Genomic DNA, 27541 nt, shown 5'->3' with positions numbered 1-27541 from the left:
TGCGCGCATCTGCTCGCTATCCTAATTTATACTGCTCGCCTATAAGAATACGTAAGGGAGAGACCAACGGTTCTTCACAATAACATAAACAGTGAAAGAAACATCAACGCTGAAAGTAAAATACTAACAAAAGTGGCATACAAACCGTTTTATTTAATCTTTTTCATGCTTTCTGAAACTGATTATCTCGTCGCATGGCTAAGTAGAAAAGACAATCAGAATACCACGAACGCTTTATGTTAAGTCATTAAACAATAATTGTCATACAAAATAATGTGATAAATTTTGATAAGAGCAATGTATCAAAATGTTTCTACGCAGTCTTGTTCAGTCATATTAAATGCTTTCTTCTAAACCTGATTATCTTGTCGGAAATGCAGAGAGCGCAACTGCGTGCATCTGCGCGCTGTTACTAGCTGGTCTAAGAAAACGGTTCGTATTACACCAACGGTTCTTCAGAATAATGTGACATGAACAGTAATAGAAGCATCAACGCTAAAAGTAAAACACAAAAAGAAGTGCAGTTATTGTACTATACTTAAGTTAGAGCATTGTTTCAAAATACTGCTAAGGAATCTTGTTCAATTTCTTTTACGCTTCATACCACAAACGCTAAATGTGAAATCATAAGACAATATCGTATTTTCTGACAAAATAATGTATTGCTCGGAGTATATTCTGGATAGAGCAATGTTCAAAATTGTTGCTACGGAATGCTCTTCAGATTCTTTCTTGTAAACCTGATTATCTCGTCGGGAATGCAGAGAGCGCAATTGCGCGCATCTGCACGCCATCGTATACTGTGCGGAATAGAACACGGACACTAGAAAAGATATTCAGAATACCCCGAACGCTTTATGTTTAATCATAAAACAATATTGTCATAAAAAAAATTGATAAATTTTGGTAAGAGCAATTTTTCGAAATGTTTCTACGTCATCTTGTTCGATCATATCCAAGATGCTTTCTTCTAAACCTGATTATCTTGTCGGGAATGCAGAGAGCGCAATTGCGCGCATCTGCACGCCATCGTATACTGTGCGGAATAGAATACGGACACTAGAAAAGACATTCAAAATACCCCGAACGCTTTATGTTTAATCTGCTCGCTATCCTATAACTGCTCATTAGTATAGGATAGAACAACGTTCTTCAGGTTACATGAACAGTGAATTAAAGAAACATCATTTATCATTACCGGTATGTCCTCTTTTTTGACTTGCTAGTCAAGTGACTTACTACTGTCTATAGTCAAGTCGTTTTATTCCTTCAGAAAGTCTAAACAGATTTAAAAATTCAGCACTAAAGGATCAACCAATTTATCTTTCTTCAGTCAATAATCAAGACAAGAAACAAGCACTCATTTCACTCTGATCTTTCCCCACTCTGGCCTCAGTCCTCCCCCCCCCCCCCCCTCCCCCCCCCCCCCCCCCCCCCCCCCCCCAAAAAAAAAAAACAGGAAAAAAAAATCGAGGGAAAAAAATACACACACACACACACACACACACACACATTGCAACACAACAAAACCCTCTCCCCTACACCTTCCCGATCTGAAACTCGACACCCATTCATGCCAGCCAGGCCAGGCTGCCATGCAACTTCAAAGCACATTCCGACAGCTGGCTGGAGAGAGGGCCTGGGAACAGCCCCTTGGTGATTAGTCTGTGAGTCTGTGAGTTATCAACAGCAGACCTTTTGAACAATTGCAAACGTCATGATACTTCTTCCTTTTGGACTGAAAGAAAAACATCAAAAAGACGAGTTGAGTGTCACAAATTATCCACATAGATTTGCATCCTCTAAATGCATTAATTTAGACAATATTTCAGTAATTTATGTTAGACTGTTGATACTGCAGTAAAAACATCAGAAATTTCATGTAAACTTGGAAGTATTAGGATGAAGAAAAAAAGAATCTCGGCAGAAAACAAATACAAGTCTTTTTTATTGTCACTGATAGTCACGTTTGTGGTTTACAGATTGATAAATCAATTGGTATATAGTATTGTATTACACAAAGTTGCAATCTCATGAAAAATTTGACATTCTAACACCTAAATTAAGCTCATCAAATATTGCGGGAGAGTGATTTTAAGGAGCTTACATGAAAGAAATATGAAATCGTTGCATTTTGTAATCCTGGGTCTTCGCCCTGCATGGGGCTTCGACTTGAGCTATGTGTACTCAGTAATTAAACATTCTTTCCCTGTTCATCTCCAACATCCCAGACAGTTCATGACCTCCAAGAATGCGCCAGTACGCGCGGTTTCTTCTGTTGATTGGTCTCTCTCTCTCTCCACCCCTCCCCATTCTCAGTCTGGCACCTTGGCATCGTGGGATTTTTCTTTTTTTTCTGCGTGAACTTGGTGTGTGCGCTGTGCTGGTGCTCTACACACGTATAGTTACATGACGTGAAGCAGGCAGGCATAGCAAGTCACCACTCGACTCACCTGCTGGCAGCTTACCGCGAGCAGAAAACAGCCGAGTTTCTTCTGTTGCCGCTACTTTTACTGCCAAAATACTGGCTTTATCATCACACATTATTCGGCGAGACACACATTGTGTTTTGGAATATAAATGGACTTTCTTCGGTTATGGTTATGAATCGCTGATTGTTGGTGTTGGATTGAGTAAGTGTTCGACAGTTATTGAAATCGTGACATCGCTAGATCTAGACATCGCTAGACATACTCGTCATGCACGGCGAGATATGTGGGCTGCCCCCCCCCCCCCCCCCAAAAAAAGAGGAAAATCACGGAAAGTTTCTCGACTGTGTATTTTCCCCCCAGAATTTCAAAATCCGCTGAGAAATCTCATGCCTGATAGAACAACGTTCTTCAGATTACAGACTACAGTCATGAACAGTGAAAGAACCATCAACGAAAGAGTTAAGATAATTGAACAAGTGACAAACAAATTGTTCTTTATTTACGTTAGGGCGATGTTTTGAAATATTGCTATACAAAATCTTGTTCAATTTCTTTTATACTTTCTTGAACTGATTATCTCGTCGAGAATACCAGAGAACGCAATTGCGCGCATCTGCTCGCTATCGTAAACTGTGCGGAATAGAACACAATGTCATGGCTAAGTGGAAAAGACATTCATACTATCACGAACGCTAAATGTAAAATCGTACAACAATATTGTATTTTCTGACAAAATAATATACTACTCGGAGTATCTGGTTAGAGCGATCTTCCAAATTGTTGCTACGGAATGCTGTTCAAATTATTTTTTGTAAACCCGGAACAACGGCTCTTCACAATAACATGAACAGTGAAAGAAACATCAACGTTAAAAGTAAAATACTAACACAAGTGTTATACAAATATTGTGTTCTTTAATTTCTTTCATGCTTTCTGAAACTGATCATCTCGTCAAAAAAAAAAAAACAGCGCAATTGCGCGCATATTATGCACGCTGTCGTATACTGTGCGGAAAAGAACACATGGCTAAGTAAAAAAGACATTTAGAATTCCACGAACGCTTCATGTAAAATAAAAAAAAAACAATGTTGCAATACAAAAACATGATGTACTATATTTTGGTCAGAGCAATGTTCAAAGATCTTGCTACGGAATCGGGTTCTAATGTTTTCTTCGTCTTATCCTGATTATCTCGTTGGAAATGCAGAGGCGAGCGCAATTGCGGGCATGTGCTCGCTATCCTATACGCCATGCTCATTAGTATAGGATAGAACAACGTTCTTCAGATTACAGTCATGAGCAGTGAAAGAACCATCAACGAAAGAGTTAAAATAATTAAGCAAGTGACAAACAAATTGTTCTTTATTTACGTTAGAGCGATGTTTTAAAATATTGCTATACCAAATCTTGTTCAATTTCTTTTATACTTTCTTGAACTGATTATCTCGTCGAGAATACAGAGAGCGCAATTGCGCGCATCTGCTCGCTATCGTAAACTGTGCGGAATAGAACACAACGTCATAGCTAAGTGGAAAAGACATTCAGACTATCACGAACGCTAAATGTAAAACAATATTGTATTTTCTGACAAAATGATATACTACTCGGAATATATCTGGTTGGAGCGATCTTCCAAATTGTTGCTACGGAATGCTGTTCAAATTATTATTATTATTTTTTTTTTTGTAAACCTGATTATCTCGTCGGGAATGCAGGGAGCGCAATTGCGTGCATCTGCTCCCTATCCTATTGCTCGTCTAAGAATACGTATTGGAGGGAACAACGGTTTTTCACAATAACATGAACAGTGAAAGAAACATCAACGTTAAAAGTAAAATACTAACACAAGTGTTATACAAATATCGTGTTCTTCAATTTCTTTCATGCTTTCTGAAACTGATTATCTCGTCGAAAATACAGAGAGCGCAATTGCGCGCATATCACGCACGCTATCGTATACTGTGCGGAAAAGAACACAATATATGGCTAAGTAAAAAAGACATTTAGAATTCCTCGAACGCTTCATGTAAAGTCAGAAAACAATGTTGTAATACAAAAACATGATGTACTATATTTTGGTCAGAGCAATGTTCAAAGATCTTGCTACGGAATCGGGTTCTAATGTTTTCTTCTTCTTATCCTGATTATCTCGTTGGAACTGCAGAGGCAAGCGCAATTGTGTGCATCTGCTCGCTATCCTACACGCCATGCTCATTAGTATAGGATAGAACAACGTTCTTCAGATTACAGTCATGAACAGTGAAAGAACCATCAACGAAAGAGTTAAAATGATTAAACAAGTGACAAACAAATTGTTCTTTATTTACGTTAGAGCGATGTTTTAAAATATTGCTATACCAAATCTTGTTCAATTTCTTTTATACTATTTCTTGAACTGATTATCTCGTCGAGAATACAGAGAGCGCAATTGCGCGCATCTGCTCGCTATCGTAAACTGTGCGGAATAGAACACAATGTCATGGCTAAGTGGAAAAGACATTCAGACTATCACGAACGCTAAATGTAAAATCGTAAAACAATATTGTATTTTCTGACAAAATAATATACTACTCGGAGTATATCTGGTTAGAGCGATCTTCCAAATTGTTGCTACGGAATGCTGTTCAAATCATTTTTTTGTAAACCTGATTATCTCGTCGGGAATGCAGCGAGCGCAATTGCGTTCATCTGCTCCCTATCATATTGCTCGTCTAAGAATACGTATTGGAGGGAACAACGGTTTTTCACAATAACATGAACAGTGAAAGAAACATCAACGTTAAAAATAAAATACTAACACAAGTGTTATACAAATTATTGTGTTCTTTAATTTATTTCATGCTTTCTGAAACTGATTATCTCGTCGAAAATACAGAAAGCGCAATTGCGCGCATAATATGCACGCTATCGTATACCGGGCGGAAAAGAACACATGGCTAAGTAAAAAAGACATTTAGAATTCCACGAACGCTTCATGTAAAGTCAAAAAACAATGTTGTAGTACAAAAACATGATGTACTATATTTTGGTCAGAGCAATGTTCAAAGATCTTGCTACGGAATCGGGTTCTAATGTTTTCTTCGTCTTATCCTGATTATCTCGTTGGAAATGCAGAGGCGAGCGCAATTGCGGGCATGTGCTCGCTATCCTATACGCCATGCTCATTAGTATAGGATAGAACAACGTTCTTCAGATTACAGTCATGAGCAGTGAAAGAACCATCAACGAAAGAGTTAAAATAATTAAACAAGTGACAAACAAATTGTTCTTTATTTACGTTAGAGCGATGTTTTAAAATGTTGCTATACCAAATCTTGTTCAATTTCTTTTATACTTTCTTGAACTGATTATCTCGTCGAGAATACAGAGAGCGCAATTGCGCGCATCTGCTCGCTATCGTAAAGTGTGCGGAATAGAACACAATGTCATGGCTAAGTGGAAAAGACATTCATACTATCACGAACGCTAAATGTAAAATCGTAGAACAATATTGTATTTTCTGACAAAATAATATACTACTCGGAGTATATCTGGTTAGAGCGATCTTCCAAATTGATTGTACGGAATGCTGTTCAAATCATTTTTTTGTAAACCTGATTATCTCGTCGGGAATGCAGCGAGCGCAATTGCGTTCATCTGCTCCCTATCCTATTGCTCGTCTAGATTGGAGGGAACAACGGTTTTTCACAATAACATGAACAGTGAAAGAAACATCAACGTTAAAAATAAAATACTAACACAAGTGTTATACAAATTATTGTGTTCTTTAATTTATTTCATGCTTCCTATACGCCATGCTCATTAGTATAGGATAGAACAACGTTCTTCAGATTACAGAAATGAGCAGTGAAAGAACCATCAACGAAAGAGTTAAAATAATTAAACAAGTGACAAACAAATTGTTCTTTATTTACGTTAGAGCGATGTTTTAAAATATTGCTATACCAAATCTTGTTCAATTTCTTTTATACATTGTACTTTCTTGAACTGATTATCTCGTCGAGAATACAGAGAGCGCAATTGCGCGCATCTGCTCGCTATCGTAAACTGTGCGGAATAGAACACAATGTCATGGCTAAGTGGAAAAGACATTCAGACTATCACGAACGCTAAATGTAAAATCGTAAAACAATATTGTATTTTCTGACAAAATGATATACTACTCGGAATACATCTGGTTGGAGCGATCTTCCAAATTGTTGCTAAGGAATGCTGTTCAAATTATTATTATTATTTTTTTTTGTAAACCTGATTATCTCGTCGGGAATGCAGGGACCGCAATTCTATTGCTCGTCTATAGGAATACGTATTGGAGGGAACAACGGTTCTTCGCAATAACATGAACAGTGAAAGAAACATCAACGTTAAAAATAAAATACTAACACAAGTGTTATACAAATTATTGTGTTCTTTAATTTATTTCATGCTTTCTGAAACTGATTATCTCGTCGAAAATACAGAAAGCGCAATTGCGCGCATAATATGCACGCTATCGTATACCGGGCGGAAAAGAACACATGGCTAAGTAAAAAAGACATTTAGAATTCCACGAACGCTTCATGTAAAGTCAAAAAACAATGTTGTAATACAAAAACATGATGTACTATATTTTGGTCAGAGCAATGTTCAAAGATCTTGCTACGGAATCGGGTTCTAATGTTTTCTTCGTCTTATCCTGATTATCTCGTTGGAAATGCAGAGGCGAGCGCAATTGCGGGCATGTGCTCGCTATCCTATACGCCATGCTCATTAGTATAGGATAGAACAACGTTCTTCAGATTACAGTCATGAGCAGTGAAAGAACCATCAACGAAAGAGTTAAAATAATTAAGCAAGTGACAAACAAATTGTTCTTTATTTACGTTAGAGCGATGTTTTAAAATATTGCTATACCAAATCTTGTTCAATTTCTTTTATACTTTCTTGAACTGATTATCTCGTCGAGAATACAGAGAGCGCAATTGCGCGCATCTGCTCGCTATCGTAAACTGTGCGGAATAGAACACAACGTCATAGCTAAGTGGAAAAGACATTCAGACTATCACGAACGCTAAATGTAAAATCAATATTGTATTTTCTGACAAAATGATATACTACTCGGAATATATCTGGTTGGAGCGATCTTCCAAATTGTTGCTACGGAATGCTGTTCAAATTATTATTATTATTTTTTTTTTTGTAAACCTGATTATCTCGTCGGGAATGCAGGGAGCGCAATTGCGTGCATCTGCTCCCTATCCTATTGCTCGTCTAAGAATACGTATTGGAGGGAACAACGGTTTTTCACAATAACATGAACAGTGAAAGAAACATCAACGTTAAAAATAAAATACTAACACAAGTGTTATACAAATTATTGTGTTCTTTAATTTATTTCATGCTTTCTGAAACTGATTATCTCGTCGAAAATACAGAGAGCGCAATTGCGCGCATATTACGCACGCTATCTTATACTGTGCGGAAAAGAACACAATATATGGCTAAGCAAAAAAGACATTTAGAATTCCTCGAACGCTTCATGTAAAGTCAAAAAACAATGTTGTAATACAAAAACATGATGTACTATATTTTGGTCAGAGCAATGTTCAAAGATCTTGCTACGGAATCGGGTTCTAATGTTTTCTTCTTCTTATCCTGATTATCTCGTTGGAACTGCAGAGGCAAGCGCAATTGTGTGCATCTGCTCGCTATCCTACACGCCATGCTCATTAGTATAGGATAGAACAACGTTCTTCAGATTACAGTCATGAACAGTGAAAGAACCATCAACGAAAGAGTTAAAATGATTAAACAAGTGACAAACAAATTGTTCTTTATTTACGTTAGAGCGATGTTTTAAAATATTGCTATACCAAATCTTGTTCAATTTCTTTCATACTTTCTTGAACTGATTATCTCGTCGAGAATACAGAGAGCGCAATTGCGCGCATCTGCTCGCTATCGTAAACTGTGCGGAATAGAACACAATGTCATGGCTAAGTGGAAAAGACATTCAGACTATCACGAACGCTAAATGTAAAATCGTAAAACGATATTGTATTTTCTGACAAAATGATATACTACTGGGAATATATCTGGTTGGAGCGATCTTCCAAATTGTTGCTACGGAATGCTGTTCAAATCATTTTTTTGTAAACCTGATTATCTCGTCGGGAATGCAGCGAGCGCAATTGCGTTCATCTGCTCCCTATCCTATTGCTCGTCTAGGAATACGTATTGGAGGGAACAACGGTTTTTCACAATAACATGAACAGTGAAAGAAACATCAACGTTAAAAGTAAAATACTAACACAAGTGTTATACAAATATCGTGTTCTTTAATTTCTTTCATGCTTTCTGAAACTGATTATCTCGTCGAAAATACAGAGAGCGCAATTGCGCCCATATTATGCACGCTATCGTATACTGTGTGGAAAAGAACACATGGCTAAGTAAAAAAGACATTTAGAATTCCACGAACGCTTCATGTAAAATCAAAAAACAATGTTGTAATACAAAAACATGATGTACTACGTTTTGGTCAGAGCAATGTTCAAAGATCTTGCTACGGAATCGGGTTCTATACTGTTTTCTTCTTCTTATCCTGATTATCTCGTTGGAAATGCAGAGGCGAGCGCAATTGCGGGCATCTGCTCGCTATCCTATACGCCATGCTCATTAGTATAGGATAGAACAACGTTCTTCAGATTACAGTCATGAACAGTGAAAGAACCATCAACGAAATTACAAACAAATTGTTCTTTATTTACGTTAGAGCGATGTTTTCAAATATTGCTATACCAAATCTTGTTCAATTTCTTTTATACATTGTACTTTCTTGAACTGATTATCTCGTCGAGAATACAGAGAGCGCAATTGCGCGCATCTGCTCGCTATCGTAAACTGTGCGGAATAGAACACAATGTTATGGCTAAGTGGAAAAGACATTCAGACTATCACGAACGCTAAATGTAAAATCGTAAAACAATATTGCATTTTCTGACAAAATGATATACTACTCGGAGTATATCTGGTTAGAGCGATCTTCCAAATTGTTGCTACGGAATGCTGTTCAAATTATTTTTTGTAAACCTGATTATCTCGTCGGGAATGCAGAGAGCGCAATTGCGTTCATCTGCTCGCTATCCTGTTGCTCGTCTAAGAATACGTATTGGATAGATCAACGGTTCATCAGATTAGTATGAACAGTGACAGAAATATCAACGCTAAAAGTAAAATAAGAATTAAAGTGTCAAACAAATTGATCCATATCTTAGTTAGAGCGATGTTTCAGAATATTGCTACCGAACCTTGCTCAATTTTCTTTCATGCTTTCTGAAACTGATTACATCTCGTCGAGAATGTAGAGAGCGCAATTGCGCGCATCTGCACGCTGTCGTACATGTGCGGAACAGAACCCATGGCTTAGTAGAAAAGACATTCAGAATACCACGAACCCTGGATGTAAAATCCTAAAGCAATATTGTCAGATAAAATAATTTACGATATTAATTTTTGGTTAGAGCAATGTTCCAAAATGTTGCTACGGAATCGTGTTCTAATGCTTTCTTCTAAACCTGGTTATCTCGCTATTGTGTATTGTGCGGAAAAGAATACATTGCAGGGAGATGGTTTAAGATGTTGCTACGGAAATTTGTTAAATATCTTCTTCTGATCACGATTATGTTTTCGAAATGCAGAGAGCGCAATGTTGCGCGCATCTGCCCTGAATTACTAGTACAAAGATCGCAATTGCGCACCTCTGCTCGCTTTCGTAGTGCACAAAAAAGAATGCTGATAGAAAGTACAACAGATATTCCGAATACCATGAATACTGGAAGTAACAAGAACGCTGAAAGTAAAATCTTAAAATAAGCAATTTTGGCCATAGCGATGGTTAAAATGTTGCAGCGGAATCTTGCTTTATTTCTTTGATGTTTCCTTGCTATCATTTTGTCGAGATTGCATGGATCGCAATTACGCGCCTGCGCGGGCTATCGTACTGCGCGGGAAAAAATACGCTAATGGAAACTGCAGAAGACAGTCGAAATAACCAGAAAATATTCCTTCATGAAAGTTAAAACATGAACGCTGAAAGTAAAATTTTGTGTAGTGCAGTTATGGTCCCAGCGATGGTCAAATTCTTGCAGCGGAATCTTGTTCCATCCATTTCTTTCACGCCTTTTTTTTCTGTTTTACAGAGGCGCGAACATACAGACAAACACGCACAGACATACATACTCACAAACACATTTATCAAACTTTGATGTGAAAAGGGACGGCCCTTCCCTTCCGCGAGAACATGCTCAGCATACTCGGCACTGCAGTAATACATGCACCTACGACATTACCATGCCCTTTTTTGGCCGCAGATGGCAGCAGATACATTTGCCGGCTTTCACCCGCCCGACGATGTGAGCGCAAATGAGCGAGCTCGAACCGCGCTCAACTGCGCTAACTTGCGCGCGCTCATTCGCGCGCAAAATCACTGTGACGTTGATCGCAGGCGGAACTGTACATTCAGATGCCTTATAATGTGTACCAAAAGGGTTTGTGAATCCATCAGAGCACACTGTATTCATAATCTTACACCTGCTCGACACTTTGCATTGTAGTTGTATGATGGCACAATTGCGCAGTTGACTGCGGAAAAGGGAAACATGTACATGTACTGCTTGACTGCTTTTGCACCGGTAGATTACCAGCCTGTTTGTTCTCTGTCGCAGAGCAATAAGAATATTGTTTGGGGGCATTGAAGGCTTTCAGAAAATTGTGTGAGGAATGGATTAAAGGCACCAGGGCTTAGAATATTAAAAAAGAAGTACTAAGTATAGGGATAATTGAATTGAGAATGCCCTGCTTTTCCATGACATATTTGCATTGTGCTGTAATCCATTACTGAATGGTACCATCTGAATATCAGTGATTTTCCATGTTACTTCCGTTATCCCCACAGAATATTGCTGTGTCATCCACTGAACTGTCTTAATTCCCAATCTGCAGACCATAGGTCCCAGTGTGGCTGCAGCCTCAGGTGGAATGGACCTAAGCGTGGTTCTCATGGCAACAAAGACAATGGTCACTCTGGTCAAGGCAGGTGGTAGGTTACCCCCCCCCCCCCACCCCCTTCTTTTTTTTTCTTGTTCTTAGATAGCCATAGTTTGTCTATAGGAACCGTTCAAGTGTGTAATTTTAGGTATCAGAGGTACGACATGTGAACAAAAACAATGGAATATGGACAACTGATACAACCCGTATTTCAGATACTGGCAGTTTACTGAATATTCATTTTGGCTTCATATCTGTTGTTTTGTGGCAGGTTGTCTCACATGTTGTACATCATATGTTTGCCAAAGTGAAGGGAAAGGTACATTGTATGTGTTCGTTTGTTTGTTTGTTTGCTTGCTTGCTTGCTTGTTTTTAAAGCTGCTATTTTGCAGTGACGAGGAGCAATGAACATTTGAGAAAATTAGTGTCCCTATTGTGCATTACTATAGTTCTTAGTTATCTTTTCATTCAGTTTGATTTGAATTCTGTTATTAGTGGTGACCATTATCTTTAGGTTGATGTCAATTCATGGCATTTAAAAGATTGTTAGATGTACAAGGCTAAGAATCAACGTTCAGAATAGATGAAACATATGAATTACTGTGGAAATCATTGGGCCATTTGAAGAAATATTATGTTCTCTATTCTCTATAGACCGATTCGGGTTCGTTGAGGGCAGCAGACAATTTGTGGCACTGGGCGCAGCCATTAGCTCAAATTGCAGTGTCCCAGCCTACCCCCCCCCCTCCTCTCCCCCACCCCACGGGCAACATGTTTATCGCCCACTTGCAACAAAGGTTCGCGCACTAAGCAAGCATTCGCGCACTCAGTACGAGACACCTATTGGCTGAAGCAACCATGCATCAGTTTTTCATTCCGTGTGCGTGCTAATGTAGGGAGAGGGGTGGGGGAGTTGGGGGGGGGGGGGTCGGCTGGGACACCGCAGTAATGGTGCTGCCCATGCCGATAATACACATAGCGAGTCACAGAATCGGTCAATATGAATTTGTGCATTTTCAAATGAGGTATGTGTGCATTATATTTCAGAAATATCTACTCCCCCTTACTGACCTTCAAGACACCTACTTGTTTGTATAATTACAGACTGCAGGCGCACTGTTCCATTCAACATTGATTTCTTTCCCACACCTGATCAAACTCTGATTGACCGAGATGAAATTGTGGAGTCTCTACACATCCCTTTCACTGACAAAGTAAGCAGTTTGCAAGCTTGCAAATTTCCATCATTCGTGGGAAATTTTCTTTGTATTCTTTGTATATCATTCTTCGTATGTGACATCACAACTGATGAGTCTTCTCATGCAGCGGTGATTGCACCAAAACTTAAAAAATAAATAACCTTTGAATGGATTGTCCAAAATTCCTCTATCTTTCAATCATGTGCTTTGCTAACATTCCTACATTCATTCAGTTCACATGTATATTTTGGTTGCATTGTTATATGAAGGTTTTTCCATAATTTTACAATATGTGTATATATCTTTTTAAATGCCAGGCAAATGCTATGTAAAATCATTTCTTCTTTCCTTTTTATTTTTTATCTGTGAACTATTTTCCCAGACTTTTGTCACAGAAGTAAAAATGTTTGTGTGAATGGAGATAAAAGTTTAGAGAAAGCTTAGAAATAAGAAGATGCCACAAGCTGTTTCCTAGTTACTTTGATGTAGAATGCTTAAAATGGCTTTAATTTGATGTGAAGAACAGTACAGTAAAACCAGTTTTTTTGGGGCGCTTAAAACTCTTCACAAATTTTGCAAGGAGACCAGATTTGCAAAAGTAAAATGCAAGCCAAAATTGCTGTATACACAATATATTGAATGCCAATTGGTAATTGTGAGAATTCTATGCAGCGAAAAAAAGTGATTGCCTCCAATTCCCGAAGTTTATTGCAACACATTTTTCTAGCTTTACAGTAAGCCACTCACAAGACATTGTTAAAGTCATTTTATTTGGCTACAGGAACTATGTTGGCATCTTATTTTTTCTTCCTTTAGAATGACTATGTCTTTGCGCAGAAGATTGCACCACGCCACCACTGTAGCCTTGCAGGGGTCACCTGTGGATTTAGGGTGACCCTTGACCCAGAGGGGCCAAAGGTCAAGGATTTGTTGCTGGCATTTGGAGGAGTGGACAGTCAGGTGGTTCTTGCTATGAAGACAAGCAACAGTCTGATTGGACAGTAAGTAGCATGCAGTCCATAGATTCATCATTATTATTTTCACCTTGCATGGAAGCATTTGAAATGTGTGCAGTGTGTGTTATGTACCCACCATAATATGGTGGAGGCTGCTATGGTAACAGAAGCATTCTTATTGCACATAATTAAGAGGAATGAAAATGCAAGATATTAACCAAAAAGGTTTGTCGGAGTCGCAGTCTCAGAACTTACCCGATCAGAGTCAGGCTAACTCAGACTCGGGGACAACTCAGCCTCGCTTTGACGGCGGGGCTGAGTTCTCCCTGTGAATTGTACAGTTGTACTATGGGAGCACTTCGCGTTGTGGCTGGTCGCAGTTATGGGCCAAGTTGAATCAACACGTGCATATGAAGAGGTTCTATTTGGAATGCAAACAAAATAAGCATGCGTCTATGTATAAACCATGGCAATCACAAACTGCATGTATTATTGTTTGAAATAGGGCTGAGTTGTCCGAGTCCGAGTCCGAGTTAGCCTGGATCCTGCATGCAATAAAGGTCGGTATACTGACTTTAATTGTTCTATACTTTTAATCTAAAAATACTCCAAAACTACTCATTATCCTGGCTAATCGCATCACCCAGGTAAGTTTTTTGGTAGACCCTTACGATATATTGCAAGCAAATATGAACTGATGCTAGACGTACGGTTTCTCAAATCCTTACCAGAACCTTTTACCTTTGTTTTACCTTTAAATCATCAGGCAACACACAGTGTCTTTGTGAGGAATAGAATCACTAGTGAAGCTTTCAGTGTACTGTGGCATATGGCAATATATTGCTGTTTAGTTTTCGGTGGGGTTGTGCATTTGTTAGAGCAAAATATGTATTAACTTGGCAATCCATCGACTGAGTGTGAACATGGCACGCAAAAAGTTAAAAGTTGAAAGATCTAGCAGAATATTGACTTTTGTTTACTATGTAAAAGGTACAAAGAATGTTTTGATACCAGTTGGAATCCCTAATCAAGCTACTTTTATTTCATCGCAACCACTGTAGAAAATGGAATCAGAGTCTTCTTCAGGATGCACTCAACTCCATCTCATCTGAGGTCCATCCAGCTCCACATGCGATGGGTTTTTCCGCTGAGTACAGACAAAGCCTGATGGAGACATGCTTCCTGAGGTTCTATGTCTCCGTCTCCCGTCAGATCAACATCAAGGAGGTATTTTTATGACGATGTTACTGATGCAGTCAAGACTTTCCAACACTTCAGATCTTGGCTTAGTGTGCATTTTGCATCTATTGGCTGAATGTACTCCCCTTTGAAGAGTTCAATGTATCTTTTTTGTGTCATTATCTTCATTTATTTCTTTTTCGTCCTCCCTTTCTTCTTTTTAATATCCTCTTTATTTTTTCTTTGTTGACTTCTTTTTCTTTTTCTCTTTTTTCCTTCTGTCTCTCCTTTCATTCTTTCCTTTTCTCAGTCTTGTGTAGAAAATATTACAATGGACTGCTGTCATAATGAAATCCTCGGGACTGGCAGTTTCCTTTTGTTAAGAGAGGGGCCGTCAAAGGCGGCAGACCCACGCCTTGTACAAAGTCGGGGTAAACATACTGTGCATTCGGTCATCTACCAGAATTCGGTCACTTAATTGCCAGTGTCCTTTATCACCAGCCAGTGAGTTCTACCAAAGATCGTACACTTCAGTGTACGATCTTTGGTTCTACAATCACATCACACGCAAATCACATCATTTCACATACAGTAACACTCATTCACAACAGGAAAGTCCTTTAGTCTCCTCCAAAAATCCATCGAAAATCCCAAATTCCACCGTCAAAAGTGCAGAATCGGAACTATTCCAAGCGCGCGAATTAAGTCCAGTTTTAAGAGTATTTTCTACGGGTCGCCGAAAAAGCGCTAAAAATCGAGAAATATGCCGTTTCCTTGCGGGATATTTTGCTTATAGCAAGCCGAGAGTGTGATGGTATCAAAGGTCGTATCAGTGTACGATCTTTGATGGTATCCACAAAAGCGCAAAAGAAAAACAAAATTTACGTACTCCCTAGGCAATTACCCCTATGATTAGTGTCTACGGGAATTATTCAATGCAAATGTCTACTGCACCAGTATTCGGTCATTAACGAGCGCCACAACGTCCCCGATGCAATTTTGCACCAACAGGGTAGAGCACGATGCATTTTCAGTGGCCTTGCACACGCATTGACATTGAGCGCGCATATCGTGCAGTGTGACTGCGACCGAGCAAATGCTCCTCCAACGAAAAAAACAATCAATGTTAATTTGAAAAATCATCAAAATACGGGCCAGTTTGTGACGACGGAGAATGAACTTTCATAAATCCAGGAGGACATAGTCCCTCAAGTAGGCCTAAACGTACATTTCGGAATTCTTACGAACATCTGAGCAGCGGAGTCGGATCGTTTGGGAGTTTATGTTTTCGTATGGTAGCGGAAAATCGCAAAGTGAGAAACGGGAAATTTTCGGAGTGGTCACTATACCATGGGGTCAAAACTTCAAGGTCACACAGAATTTGCAAGGGTCAACCGATTATCACCAAAATCTAATCGATTCTTTCCTATCATTATCCAAACATCCCCTGAACATTTCGTGCAAATCCGTTTACCTGTTCTCTTGTTATCTTGTACACAAACAATTAAACAAACAAACAAACATACGGAACCCTTTACATAACCCCCTGCCGATTTTCATCGGTGTGAGTAATAAAAAACATGCAGCAGATAATGCTGCAGCCTGAATTTTTCACTTCATTGTAACTGGAATTTCATTCTTCATTGTAATAACCGGAGGGCCAAACCCCAAAAAGTCGCTTACTTAACGAGTGAGTTGCACTCTCTCTACAAACTAAGTAGACCATGCTTATTTTCAAGTTTTTATTGTAACAAAAAACATTCCACTGGTCTACCTCAAAAAATTTGTTGCGAAAACCTCCAAATCCAAGATGGCGTCCACGATGGCCGCCATATTTACTGAATTTGTTATTTGAAAGATAGAATTTGATTGAAACATCAGATTTCAACAAATTTGATGTCATATGAAAGAGAATAAGATTTTCTACAAGTTGATACCATTTTTGTGGGTTATTGTGATAACTGGATTGAGATTTTAAGGAAAAAACACTCATTTTTTGATATTTTTCTGAAAAAAGGAAAATCATGAAAATGCTTGATTCATCATAAATCAAATAAACACCAAAGGATTATCTTGAAACATCTTAAGAATTTTGTTTGACATATAATTAATACTTGGAGAAAATTAGGGGTCAGTACCATTTTTGGTTCAGGAGTTATAATGTCTCAAACTTGAAAACTCACTATGTAAAAATGGCCACTTTAGTTGTGACAAGACTTCGTTGGTCGTAAAAAAAGCCTGCGCGCGCCAAGACTACTACACGCAACACTGGCACTGGCGGTTGTAGCAGTGCCAGTGGTGCGTGTAGTAGTCTAGGCAAATGCAGACTTTTTCTTTGACAAACAAGGGTTTGTGCCTGCAAACTAACTTTTCATACCAAGTGGTAGCTCAGGTGACGCTGATTGCTATTATTTCAAAGTAGATTGTTCTGAAGCAGATGAGATGAAGCAAAAAATATCTTTCAAATAGAGGTAGAAGCTTGAAATAACCTTGCTATAGAAAGTTTAAAACAAAATTTGGATCAATCACTCAAAAAATTCAAGATTGCAGGTCATCAAAGCTGACATGGTGTATTGCGCCAAAGTAAATGTATCATTTCGATTTTTATACAATTTTGTCTGTTTTGGTGTATATTTATATGGCTTTTATATATTCTGAACATTTTGATGCTATTTCAAACCATCTTAGGTTTTTATGGAGACATTTTTCAGAATGCACCATGAATATTTCTCTAAAAAGTTACAAAAGATTAAATTAAAAATGTTTATGAAAACCATGCAGAAATCAAAATCTTTCCCATATAATCAATATTTGGAGGTCAGTATTGTATTTGGTTCAGGAATTATAATGTCTCAAACTTGAAATCCCATTTTACATAATATGTATTTGCACGCATCTGTTCCCAAAGACGTTACAGAGGGTCAAATCCAAGATCGTGCTTACTTTTCGAGTTCAACTCCCTCATACAACAAAACCATACATAATATTAAGCATACTAAGCAATGTTCCGTAAGTACACCTCAGTAGATTTGTTGCAAAAACCTCCAAAGTACAGATGCGGTCCAATAGGGCCGCCATTTTTATTGAATTTAACATTTCAAACATAAAATTTGATAGAGACATTGGATTGCAACAAATTTGATGTCATATGAAGGAGAGCAAATCTTCCTAAATGTTGATACCACTTTAGCTGTGTATTGTGATAAATTGGGGGGGGGGGGGTTGTTTGCTTCTCTCTTTTTTTTTTGGGGGGGGGAATCCACATTTTTATATTCTTTTGAAGAAAGGAAGAAATGTAAAAATGCATGATTTAGTATTTATCAAAGAAGAACTGAAGAATTATTTTGAAACCTGCGATTGAGATTGAGATTTACTGAGATTGAGACATAATTCATATTTCTGGAATTACAGGCAATATCATACACTGTTGACAAGTTAACATCTAAAACTTGAAAAAAATATATTCATGCATTATAAATTTTGCATACAATGTGTTTACCTGATGGTCACATATAATACTGTAATGGTCTAGTGACTTGCAAGTACCTGCATGCAAACTAACTTTTCATGCCAAGTGGTAGGTGACGCTGGTCGCTATTACTGTAGCATTTCATTATAGTAGATTGTTCTGAGGCAGATAAGATTGAACAGAAAGTATTTTCCAAAAAGAGATTGATAGGAGCTTGGAATTTGGCACAAATTTTTCCAATGTGTAATAATTAGCGATAAAAACAGTATCAACATAAAATTCAAGATGGCGGTAATTAATCGACGTTGTCTTTCAAGGCATTATTTACCATTAGTGCACGTAAAACGAAAAGCCAGCTTTAATTAACTCCTCAAACTAGTTCCAAACTGTGAGTTAGGGATAGAACAACTAATGTACAAACTTAAATCAGTATATTTAATGCTAAATATTGTTAGATGTACTAAATAGATCTGATAAGAATGTTTTTTTTTTTATAATTCAAATTCAAATTCAAATTCAAATTCAAATACTAAATTGTTAACAGTTATCATGGTTATGGTTTCTTGAAAAGAAATGGTGATATCTCCGTATGTTTTAGGCTTTATTATGATTTTTTTACATAGTAGAATGTTTTGTAATACAACTAACCTGCACATATAAATCGAATGTGATATCTCTCCCAATGGCAAACAATACCTTAAAGGGAAGCAGTCCTGAGATTTTCACTGTACTGATAATTAAGAAGAGTAAAAAATATAACCTTTCACCGATTTATACGCGTGGACATCAAAAATTGTCTCCGTACGCGATTTTTAAAAAATAATTCCTGCAAGCGATCGTGTAAGAGCCTGCCAAAAGGTGCGCCGTCATTGATGCCCTACTCTCAAGTTGACAGCCGTGCCTCAGAAAACCAATTTAAGTGTTCAAAATGATCATATCTGATTTTTTCATAAAATGTGACAATATGTGGTTTTATTATTTCAAACAAAATATTTCAAGCTTATTTATATATACAATTAATATAAAAATGAATAGTAAACATGTATTTATAAATAACTAGGGATGACGAGCAGAACACCGCTGGAAAGAGTTGTGCATCGATGACGTATGACTCTCCGCCAAGACTTGCTCATTTGCAGAGTCACATTTGCAGAGTAACCGAAATGTACGAGCTTATTTGGTGATTTGAAAGTTTGTTTTTGATGAAAGTAGTTCATTGGAGTTACCAACAACAACATATTTTTTTAAATTTCGTGAGGACTGCGTCCCTTTAAGTGTGTTGCGTCAAAGTTAAATCTCAACTTATAACTTATAATTTGATATATATTTTTAATCTTCTTATCTTTCTGTCTATTACATGTTTCTATACATCCGAACGATATTGTACTAGTGTAAACCATATTAAGGGTCTTTTTTTTTTTGGGGGGGGGGGGGGGTGGAGCTCATTCCAGTGTTTGGGTAAGGCCCAATCTTTGATAAAAAAAGAAATGCTTCTGTATCAAAGATACTATATGCTTTTTTACTTGTATGTTACTCTGCTGTTGTAGAAACGTGAATGATGATAGTATATGTGTAATAATGTCTGATCCGTAGATGTCCTTGAAAGCCCTTCTGATCCGAACCCCCCTCCCCCCCCCCCCAACAAAAAAAAAAAAAAAAAAAAAAAAAAATCCGACATGGCGGCAATTTCTCTACTTTGCTCTTAAATGTGTTGTGCGAAATTACTTTTCAGTATATTGTTCGAATACAATTTTCCAAATTGATTACTCGTGCTGTATATTCACATTTACAAATAAGCATGCTGAAACTGTATTTACTGTTATCAGATTTTTCTTACATTGTTTTTGGGCTGACTTCATGTGGGTTATAGTGTCACAATTGATCTGAACTTATGCCATTGGTAGATGCTTTCCCCATATTAGATATCAGGATCACTCGAGAGTGAAAATATTCATTTTCATTCATTTTAGAGTGACCTCGGGGATCACTCGAAGAGTGACGAGTGATCCCTATTCAAAGGCAGGGCTCGACACTTACGTTGGTCCGGTGGCCCAGGGCCACCAAAAACGCATGTTGGGCCACCAAAATGTCAGAAATGAAGAATTTGGTGGCCTGATCGGGCCACCAAAAAAGGTCAGATATTTGCCTTTGGGCCACCAAAAATAAAAGTTAGTGTGGAGCCCTGCCTAAGGTCACTCTAAAATGAGTGAAAATGAACATTTTCACTCAAAAGTCACTCCAATTTCACTCTAAATTCACCGTTTTCTGTTATTCACTCCTCACATCAAAAGTAAAAACTTCCACTCGATTTGTTTTTTCTTTTTCAGAGAGTAGAATATCACTGCTTTTAAAAATGTGTCCATAAAAACCTAAGACGGTTTAAGATATCACAACAGACAAAATTGTATCAAAATCGAAATAATACATTTACTTTGGCGCAATACACTAGATCTATGTCAACTTTGATGGCTGTCATCTTGATTTTTTTTTTTGAGCGGTTGATCTAAATTGTGTCTTAAACTATCTATAACAAGATTGGTGCCCAGTTTCAAGCTATTACCTCTATTTGAAATTTTGTTTGCTTCATCTCATCTGCTTCAGAATAATCTACTTTGAAATAATAGCGATCAGTATCACCTGAGCTACCACTTGATATGAAAAGTTAGTTTGCAGGCACAAACCCTTGTTTGTCAAAGATAAAGTCTGCATTTGCTAAGACTACTACACGCACTACTGGCGCTGCTACCAGCGCCAGTGCCAGTGGTGCGTGTAGTAGTCTTGGCGCGCGCAGACTTTTTTATGACCAACAAGGTCTTGGTCACAACTAAAATGGCCATTCTTACGTAGTGAGTTTTTAAGTTTGAGACATTATAACTCCTGAACCAAAAATGGTACTGACCCCTATTTTTCTCCAAATATTAATTATATGTCAAACAAAATTCTTGAGATGTTTCAAGATAATCCTTCAGTCTTTCTCTGATTTATGCTGAATCAAGCATTTTCATGATTTTCCTTTTTTCAGAAAAATATCAAAAAATGAGTGTTTTTTCCTTAAAATCTCAATCCAGTTATCACAATAACCCACAAAAATGGTATCAACTTGTAGAAAATTTTATTCTCTTTCATATGACGTCACATTTGTTGAAATTTGATGTTTCTATCAAATTCTATCTTTCAAATAACAAATTCAGTGAATATGGCGGCCATCTTGGACGCCATCCTGGATTTGGAGGTTTTCGCAACAAATTTTTTGAGGTAGACCAGTGGAATGTTGTTTGTTACAATAAAAACTTGAAAATAAGCATGGTCTACTTAGTTTGTAGAGAGAGTGCAACTCGACCTCTGCTTTCAGCTTTTGGCCCCCCGGTTATAACTGGAATTTCATTATAACCATGTTTGTTATGACGGGAGTGCACTGTACTTTTAAAGTTTGTTGCCACTGACTGTAGAGTGTTGTGAAGATGGTAATATAAGGAAGACAAAGATGATTCTGATAACGATGTTTAATCAGTTCACACAATGTCACCATACCAATGTGAGAATGATGATATGAATCAAAAGGAGAATTTGTTATTCCTTGTCTTATATCTTCTTTATTTTGCATAGGCCTTGACTGGTCCATATGGCCAAGGCCAGTTATCAGAGCCCAGCTTGCTGCCTTCGTATAATGAGGATGGCCCAGTCAGCACCCAGGTCTATCAGGTACTGTAAAACAAGGAGTGTTCGCGTGCATTTTAATTTTGTGAATTTTGCGAAAGCCAAGATTCGCAAAATTAAAATGCATGTGAAAGTTCTTGTCTACATTACATGTATTGAATGTTCGCAATTCGCAAGAGTTTCAAGTCACAAAAATATTGTGTTTTACAGTATGTATTTGCATCACTAGGTGATGCCATAAACCCACAAATGAACTTTGAATTCTCTCGAAAGGACTAGTCTGGTAATTCAGCAGTGGTGACACATCTACAGTACTGGAGTGCTCAGTACTTCGGTGCAGTGCTTTTCTCCGAGACAAAGTGAGGCAAAGAGCATTGTTTTCAGCATTTTGAGAAAACTGCCTTCAAAGTTTTTGTTCCGATGCAGTGATGATCAAGGGAGGTGGGACAGTTTTCACCTCTTGACAATCGAAGATTGCTCCTAGCAACCTCTGCAATGTTCATTCAAGCTTAGGGCCAGTGGAGTACGCACGACCAGTCAGTAACCAGGATGCCACACACTGACTAATAAGATCACTCCCTCATTGCTAGGGGCGGAGTCTAACTGCGGCGCTAAATCTAAATCTTCAGACTCGTTTCTGTTCCATTGAAAGTTGGAATATCATGTCTCAGAAAAACACTTATTTCTAGCCTTTCCCTTGATCATTTAGTTTCAATATTTCAGGAGATGATAGACGAGACATCAGATTACAAAATTATGTCCAAAATATAAATCAGATGGTTTTGACTGATTTTAATGATCTGCCTTCAAACTTGATTTTTCCCGGCTCAGCCTTCAGCAACTTTCAGACCCTATTGTTGTGGCGGGTCACATCAAATGTCTGTAATACATACTGCTCAGTAGACTAAGTGAATTCCGTGCATGCCTCTAAATTGATGTTCTTGAAAATTTTGTATGGCGGTGGCCTGCTCTGTGAAGTACATGTGCCTGATTTTATGAAAATTATGGTTTTGTTTAAAGTGGAGTTTCATATGTGACCGTGCACCTCAAAATGAACAAAAAGTCGCACACACTGATTTTGCCTGAGGACTGAAAATAAGTGAAATTGGTCAACCTAGCGGAACTTGACTTTTTCATATTTTTTGAAAGAGCGGGTCTTCTTTTACATTATGCTTAAATTTGGTATAAAACGGGCAGGAAAGTGTGTTTTTTTAGCACATTATCTCGAACATTTTTGGTAGAATAGCGTGATTAGGTGTGTCTTTAGAATCCCTTTTTCATTTCTGAAAAAGCTTGTCCACACTCTTCACTTTCAACTCTTATAACTTTTGAAAGGATAGTGCTACTGCTTTGAAAGTTGGCATTAATTATGGACAGAATGTGTTAATAAGGCATGCTTAATTTCAGTTTAATCTGATATTCCCTTCATTGTTTTTACTCTGGTGGTTTACTTCCTGTTTTTTGTCCCATTCATCACACAGCCAGCACGGTTTGGTAAAGATTAAGTGCTTGAATAGACACTGTACTTCAGAGCCTCTTTTCTCAGTTCACACTTTTCCTGAGTTTGTGCTTTCTTTCCAATATTTGGATAGGTTAGGAGAGTCCATTTGATTTGAGTTATACATCATTTTAAAGCTTAAAGGGGAAGGCTAGTAACTGATCAGTGGGAATCAGTGGAAATGCTGGGAGATGATTGTTCCAATCCTTATAGGATTCATTCAAGTGTTCATTGTATATCTATTGTTGTGTGAAAATGATTTGCTTCAGAATGGTCTCATATTCAAGGAATGTGCAGTTTAATGCTTCCAGGTTAGCGTCCCTGGTCAGTGACGGAGCATTAATCTGCACATTACTTGAATATGAGACCGTTCTGAAGCAAATCATTTTCACACAACAATAGATATACAATGAACTCTTGAATGAATCCCATAAGGATTGGAACAATCATCTCCCAGCATTTCCACTGATTCCCACTGATCAGTTACTAGCCTTCCCCTTTAAAGTCTGCTCTTTCAGAATATGGTCTTAACTGAAAATTCATGTCTGGCGACTTTTTGTTTGTTTTGAGGTGCAGGGTCACATATTATCTCTAAAGTTTGCAAGCATTTTCAGATCATAAGACTCTCTCCCATGCAATTTTACATTGCAAAGATGTGTGATTTCTGACATTATAACTTGAACAGAAAACAAAGAAGAAAAGACTCACAGGGCCTAAGTAAAGGACTCATGTAATGTCTTTATTCGTTATGTTGACACCTCAGTCATTGTGTTGACTTTTTATGAACTCCAATGTTGGTATTCAAAGGGCAACCCAGCTTTGACAAGCCAAGATAAAGTGATGTCCTTTTATTCAGTGATCCTATTACATAGTATTAAAGTTAAGCTTACTATTGTTGCCATTCATGAGACTTCTGCTACTGCTACAGCATTACAACAACTGCTACGATGTACTATTGAAAATACAATGCCCCTTACTTCAAAATGTAAAACTTCCCGAGCAGTGATATAGAATGTCACTATGGAGTTATTGTGCAGTATCTATGCACAGACACAAGTTAACAGTGAGCTCTCCTCATAAACACAACATAATCATGGTCTCCAACCAGCCACCCCCATTGGACCAGCCAGATGCAGATCCTCTAGGCCGGCCAGTGGTCCATCTGTCGGCCCTCCGACAGTGCTCGGGGGAAGCTGCATACTGTGACGACATACCACCACAGACAGGTAAGATATCACTTGACACACATTTGTGCCCCATATACATTGTATAAATTTTTTTCATGTGTTGCCAAGAGAAACATGTAGGTGAGGGACATTTACCATGAGGATGCCTCTCATGAATCAAGACTCCCTGTATTTTACAAGATCCTCTTGCTAGAATAGTGTAGCTTGTCACACTAATGGCTTGATGCTCTAGCTGCTATATATCAGTCATTTTGTATGCCATTATGTGCAGGTTAGTTTTGATCATCTGTTGCCAATTAGATATGCCTGGGAATGCCCCATATTTTCATAGAAAGGGGATGGATAATGAAGTCAAGCTGCTACATGAGTGCTTGCCTGATTGCCAGGGGCAAGTTAAAAGCAAAGTCGGGCAAGTGTTTTGAAACAATGAAAAAAAAAATGATTGCCCAAAGTGGGCAAGTAGCAAGGTTTGAAGCCACTTTTCACTTTTTCCCCATGCAAACCCATAAAGAAGCCCTAAAACAATGACTATTTAGAGATGCTAATTTCATTTCAGCAACTTTTCAACACTTATGTAAGAAACCCCAATGGCAATGCAATGCATCGGCAACACTCGATCAAACCAAACATGGCAATCAACATGTGCTTTCTGCGTCATTTGTTATATTTGTGGACTTTCTTTTCAGGCAATTAAAATTCATGTTGGGGCAAGTGTTCTGCAATAATTTGAAGATACAAGTGTATGTTTGCCCGACTGGGCAAGTGGTTCAAAGAAGTTATGTAGCACCCTGGAAGTGAGGAATTGTTTCACTTTTAGAAACTGTGCACATTTTACTGTTTGTGCCACAGGGCCTACAACTGTAGATTACACAGCAATGTATGTGTGTATATGATATGAGAGGTGGTTAGTACCCGGCTTTCATGACTAGATGTAACAGGAGTTTTGATGAAAGTCGCTTGTTATGTAACACTTTGTGTCTGTCTGTCTGTCTGTCCATCAGATGAGCTCCACCTTGCTCCTGTCATCAGCTCCAGGGCACATGCTCGCATCATGTAAGTCCTACTGCTCCTCCTCTTCCCCCTGGGGTTTCTCTATGTAGCTGCATTGTTGATACTGGTTTGGGGTAGGTGTGCAAGGGAAAGCCTGTCAAATTATACATGAAAAGGTATGTATATCCAATAGGGTCTGCTTGTGAGCGCTCTACTAGCTGCAGTTCTTCTTCGATCATCTTCAAATTTGGCATGAAGGTGTATTATGGTTAGACAAAGACGCCTATTGTTTTTGGTGATGGCGCCCTCGCTTGTTCTGTCTTTGTACATGAAAAGGTAAATCCAATAGGGTCTGCTTGTGAGCGCTCTACTGGCTGCAGTTCTTCTTCGATCATCTTCAAACTTGGCATGAAGGTGTATTATGGTTAGACAAAGGGGCCTATTGTTTGTAGTGATGGCGCCCTCGCTTGTTCCGTCTTTATACACCACATGAAAAGGTAACTCCAATAGGGTCTGCTTGTGAGTGCTCTACTGGCTGCAGTACTTCTTCGATCATCTTCAAACTTGGCATGAAGGTGTATTATGGTCAGACGAAGACGCGTATTGTTTTTGGTGATGGCGCCCTCGCTTGTTCGTCTTTATACATAAAAGGTAACTCCAATAGGGTCTGCTTGTGAGCGCTCTACTGGCTGCAGTTCTTCTTCGATCATTTCTTCGATCATTTTCAAACTTGGCATGAAGGTGTATTATGGTTAGACAAAGACGCCTGGTGTTTTTGGTGATGGGGCCCTCGCTTGTTCCGTCTTTATACATGAAAAGGTATATCCAATAGGGTCTGCTTGTGAGCGCTCTACTGGCTGCAGTTCTTCTTCGATCGTTTTCAAATTTGGCATGAAGGCGTATCATGGTAAGATGAAGAGGCCTATTGTTTTTGGTGATGGCGCCCTCACTTGTTCCGTCTTTATACATGAAAAGGTAAATCCAATAGGGTCTGCTTGTGAGCGCTCTACTGGCTGCAGTTCTTAGATCATTTTCAAATTGGGCATGAAGGTGTATTATGGTAAGATGAAGAGGCCTATTGTTTTTGGTGATGACGCCCTCGCTTGTTCCGTCTTTATACATGAAAAGGTAAATTCAATAGGGTCTGCTTGTGAGCGCTCTACTGGCTGCAGTTCTTCTTCGATCATCTTCAAACTTAGCATGAAGGTGTATTATGATAAGACAAAGAGGCCTATTGTTTTTGGTGATGGCGCCCTCGCTTGTTCCGTCTTTATACATGAAAAGGTAAATTCAATAGGGTCTGCTTGTGAGATTTCTACTGGCTGCAGTTCTTCTTCGATCATCTTCAAATTTGGCATGAAGGTGTATTATGATAAGACAAAGATGCCTATTGTTTTTGGTGATGGCGCCCTCGCTTGTTCCGTCTTTATACATGAAAAGGTAAATCCAATGGGTCTGCTTGTGAGCGCTCTACTGGCTGCAAGTCTTCTTCGATCATCTTAAAATTTGGCATGAAGGTGTATTATGGTAAGATGAAGACGCCTATTGTTTTTGGTGTGGGCGGAGACATCGTTGCCATGGTAACAAGAATTTTTGTGGAAATAGCAGAGATTTCCTTGTGAGCGCTCTACCGGCTGCGTTTCTTCTCCAATCATCTTCAAATTTGGCATGAAGGTCCATTATGGTAAAGCGAAGTCGCCTATTGTTTTTGGTGTGGGCGGAAACATCGTTGCCATGGTAACAAGAATTTTTGTGGTAATACCAGAGAATTCCTTGTGAGTGCTCTACCGGCTGCGCTTCTTCTCCAATCATCTTCAAATTTGGCACGAAGGTCCATTATGGTAAAGCAAGGCCGCCTATTGTTTTTAGTGTGGGCGGAGACATCGTTGCCATGGTAACAAGAATTTTTGTGGATATAGCAGAGATTTCATTGTGAGCACTCTACTG

The 27541-nt window shown here is 38.4% G+C and overlaps 1 protein-coding gene across 1 annotated transcript in view; it reads left to right on the top strand.

Annotated features, from left to right (window-relative positions):
* The window catches only part of LOC139720786 (xanthine dehydrogenase/oxidase-like), an 89963-nt gene that overhangs the window by 28023 nt on the left and 34399 nt on the right, over positions 1–27541 (top strand). The window contains exons 11-17 of the mRNA XM_071632127.1: positions 11415–11511; positions 12564–12673; positions 13475–13659; positions 14676–14841; positions 21869–21964; positions 24526–24643; positions 25606–25657. Of these exons, the coding sequence (XP_071488228.1) occupies positions 11415–11511; positions 12564–12673; positions 13475–13659; positions 14676–14841; positions 21869–21964; positions 24526–24643; positions 25606–25657 (824 nt within the window). The remainder of the gene's footprint in view (positions 1–11414; positions 11512–12563; positions 12674–13474; positions 13660–14675; positions 14842–21868; positions 21965–24525; positions 24644–25605; positions 25658–27541) is intronic.

This window comes from Diadema antillarum, unplaced genomic scaffold (genome assembly GCF_040938485.1).
Source record: "Diadema antillarum isolate AM-2024a unplaced genomic scaffold, OU_Dant_1.0 scf00000133, whole genome shotgun sequence".
Classification (NCBI taxonomy): Eukaryota; Metazoa; Echinodermata; class Echinoidea; order Diadematoida; family Diadematidae; genus Diadema; species Diadema antillarum.
Note: the sequence above shows the minus strand (reverse complement) of the source record. Positions and strands in the feature narration are given on the sequence as shown.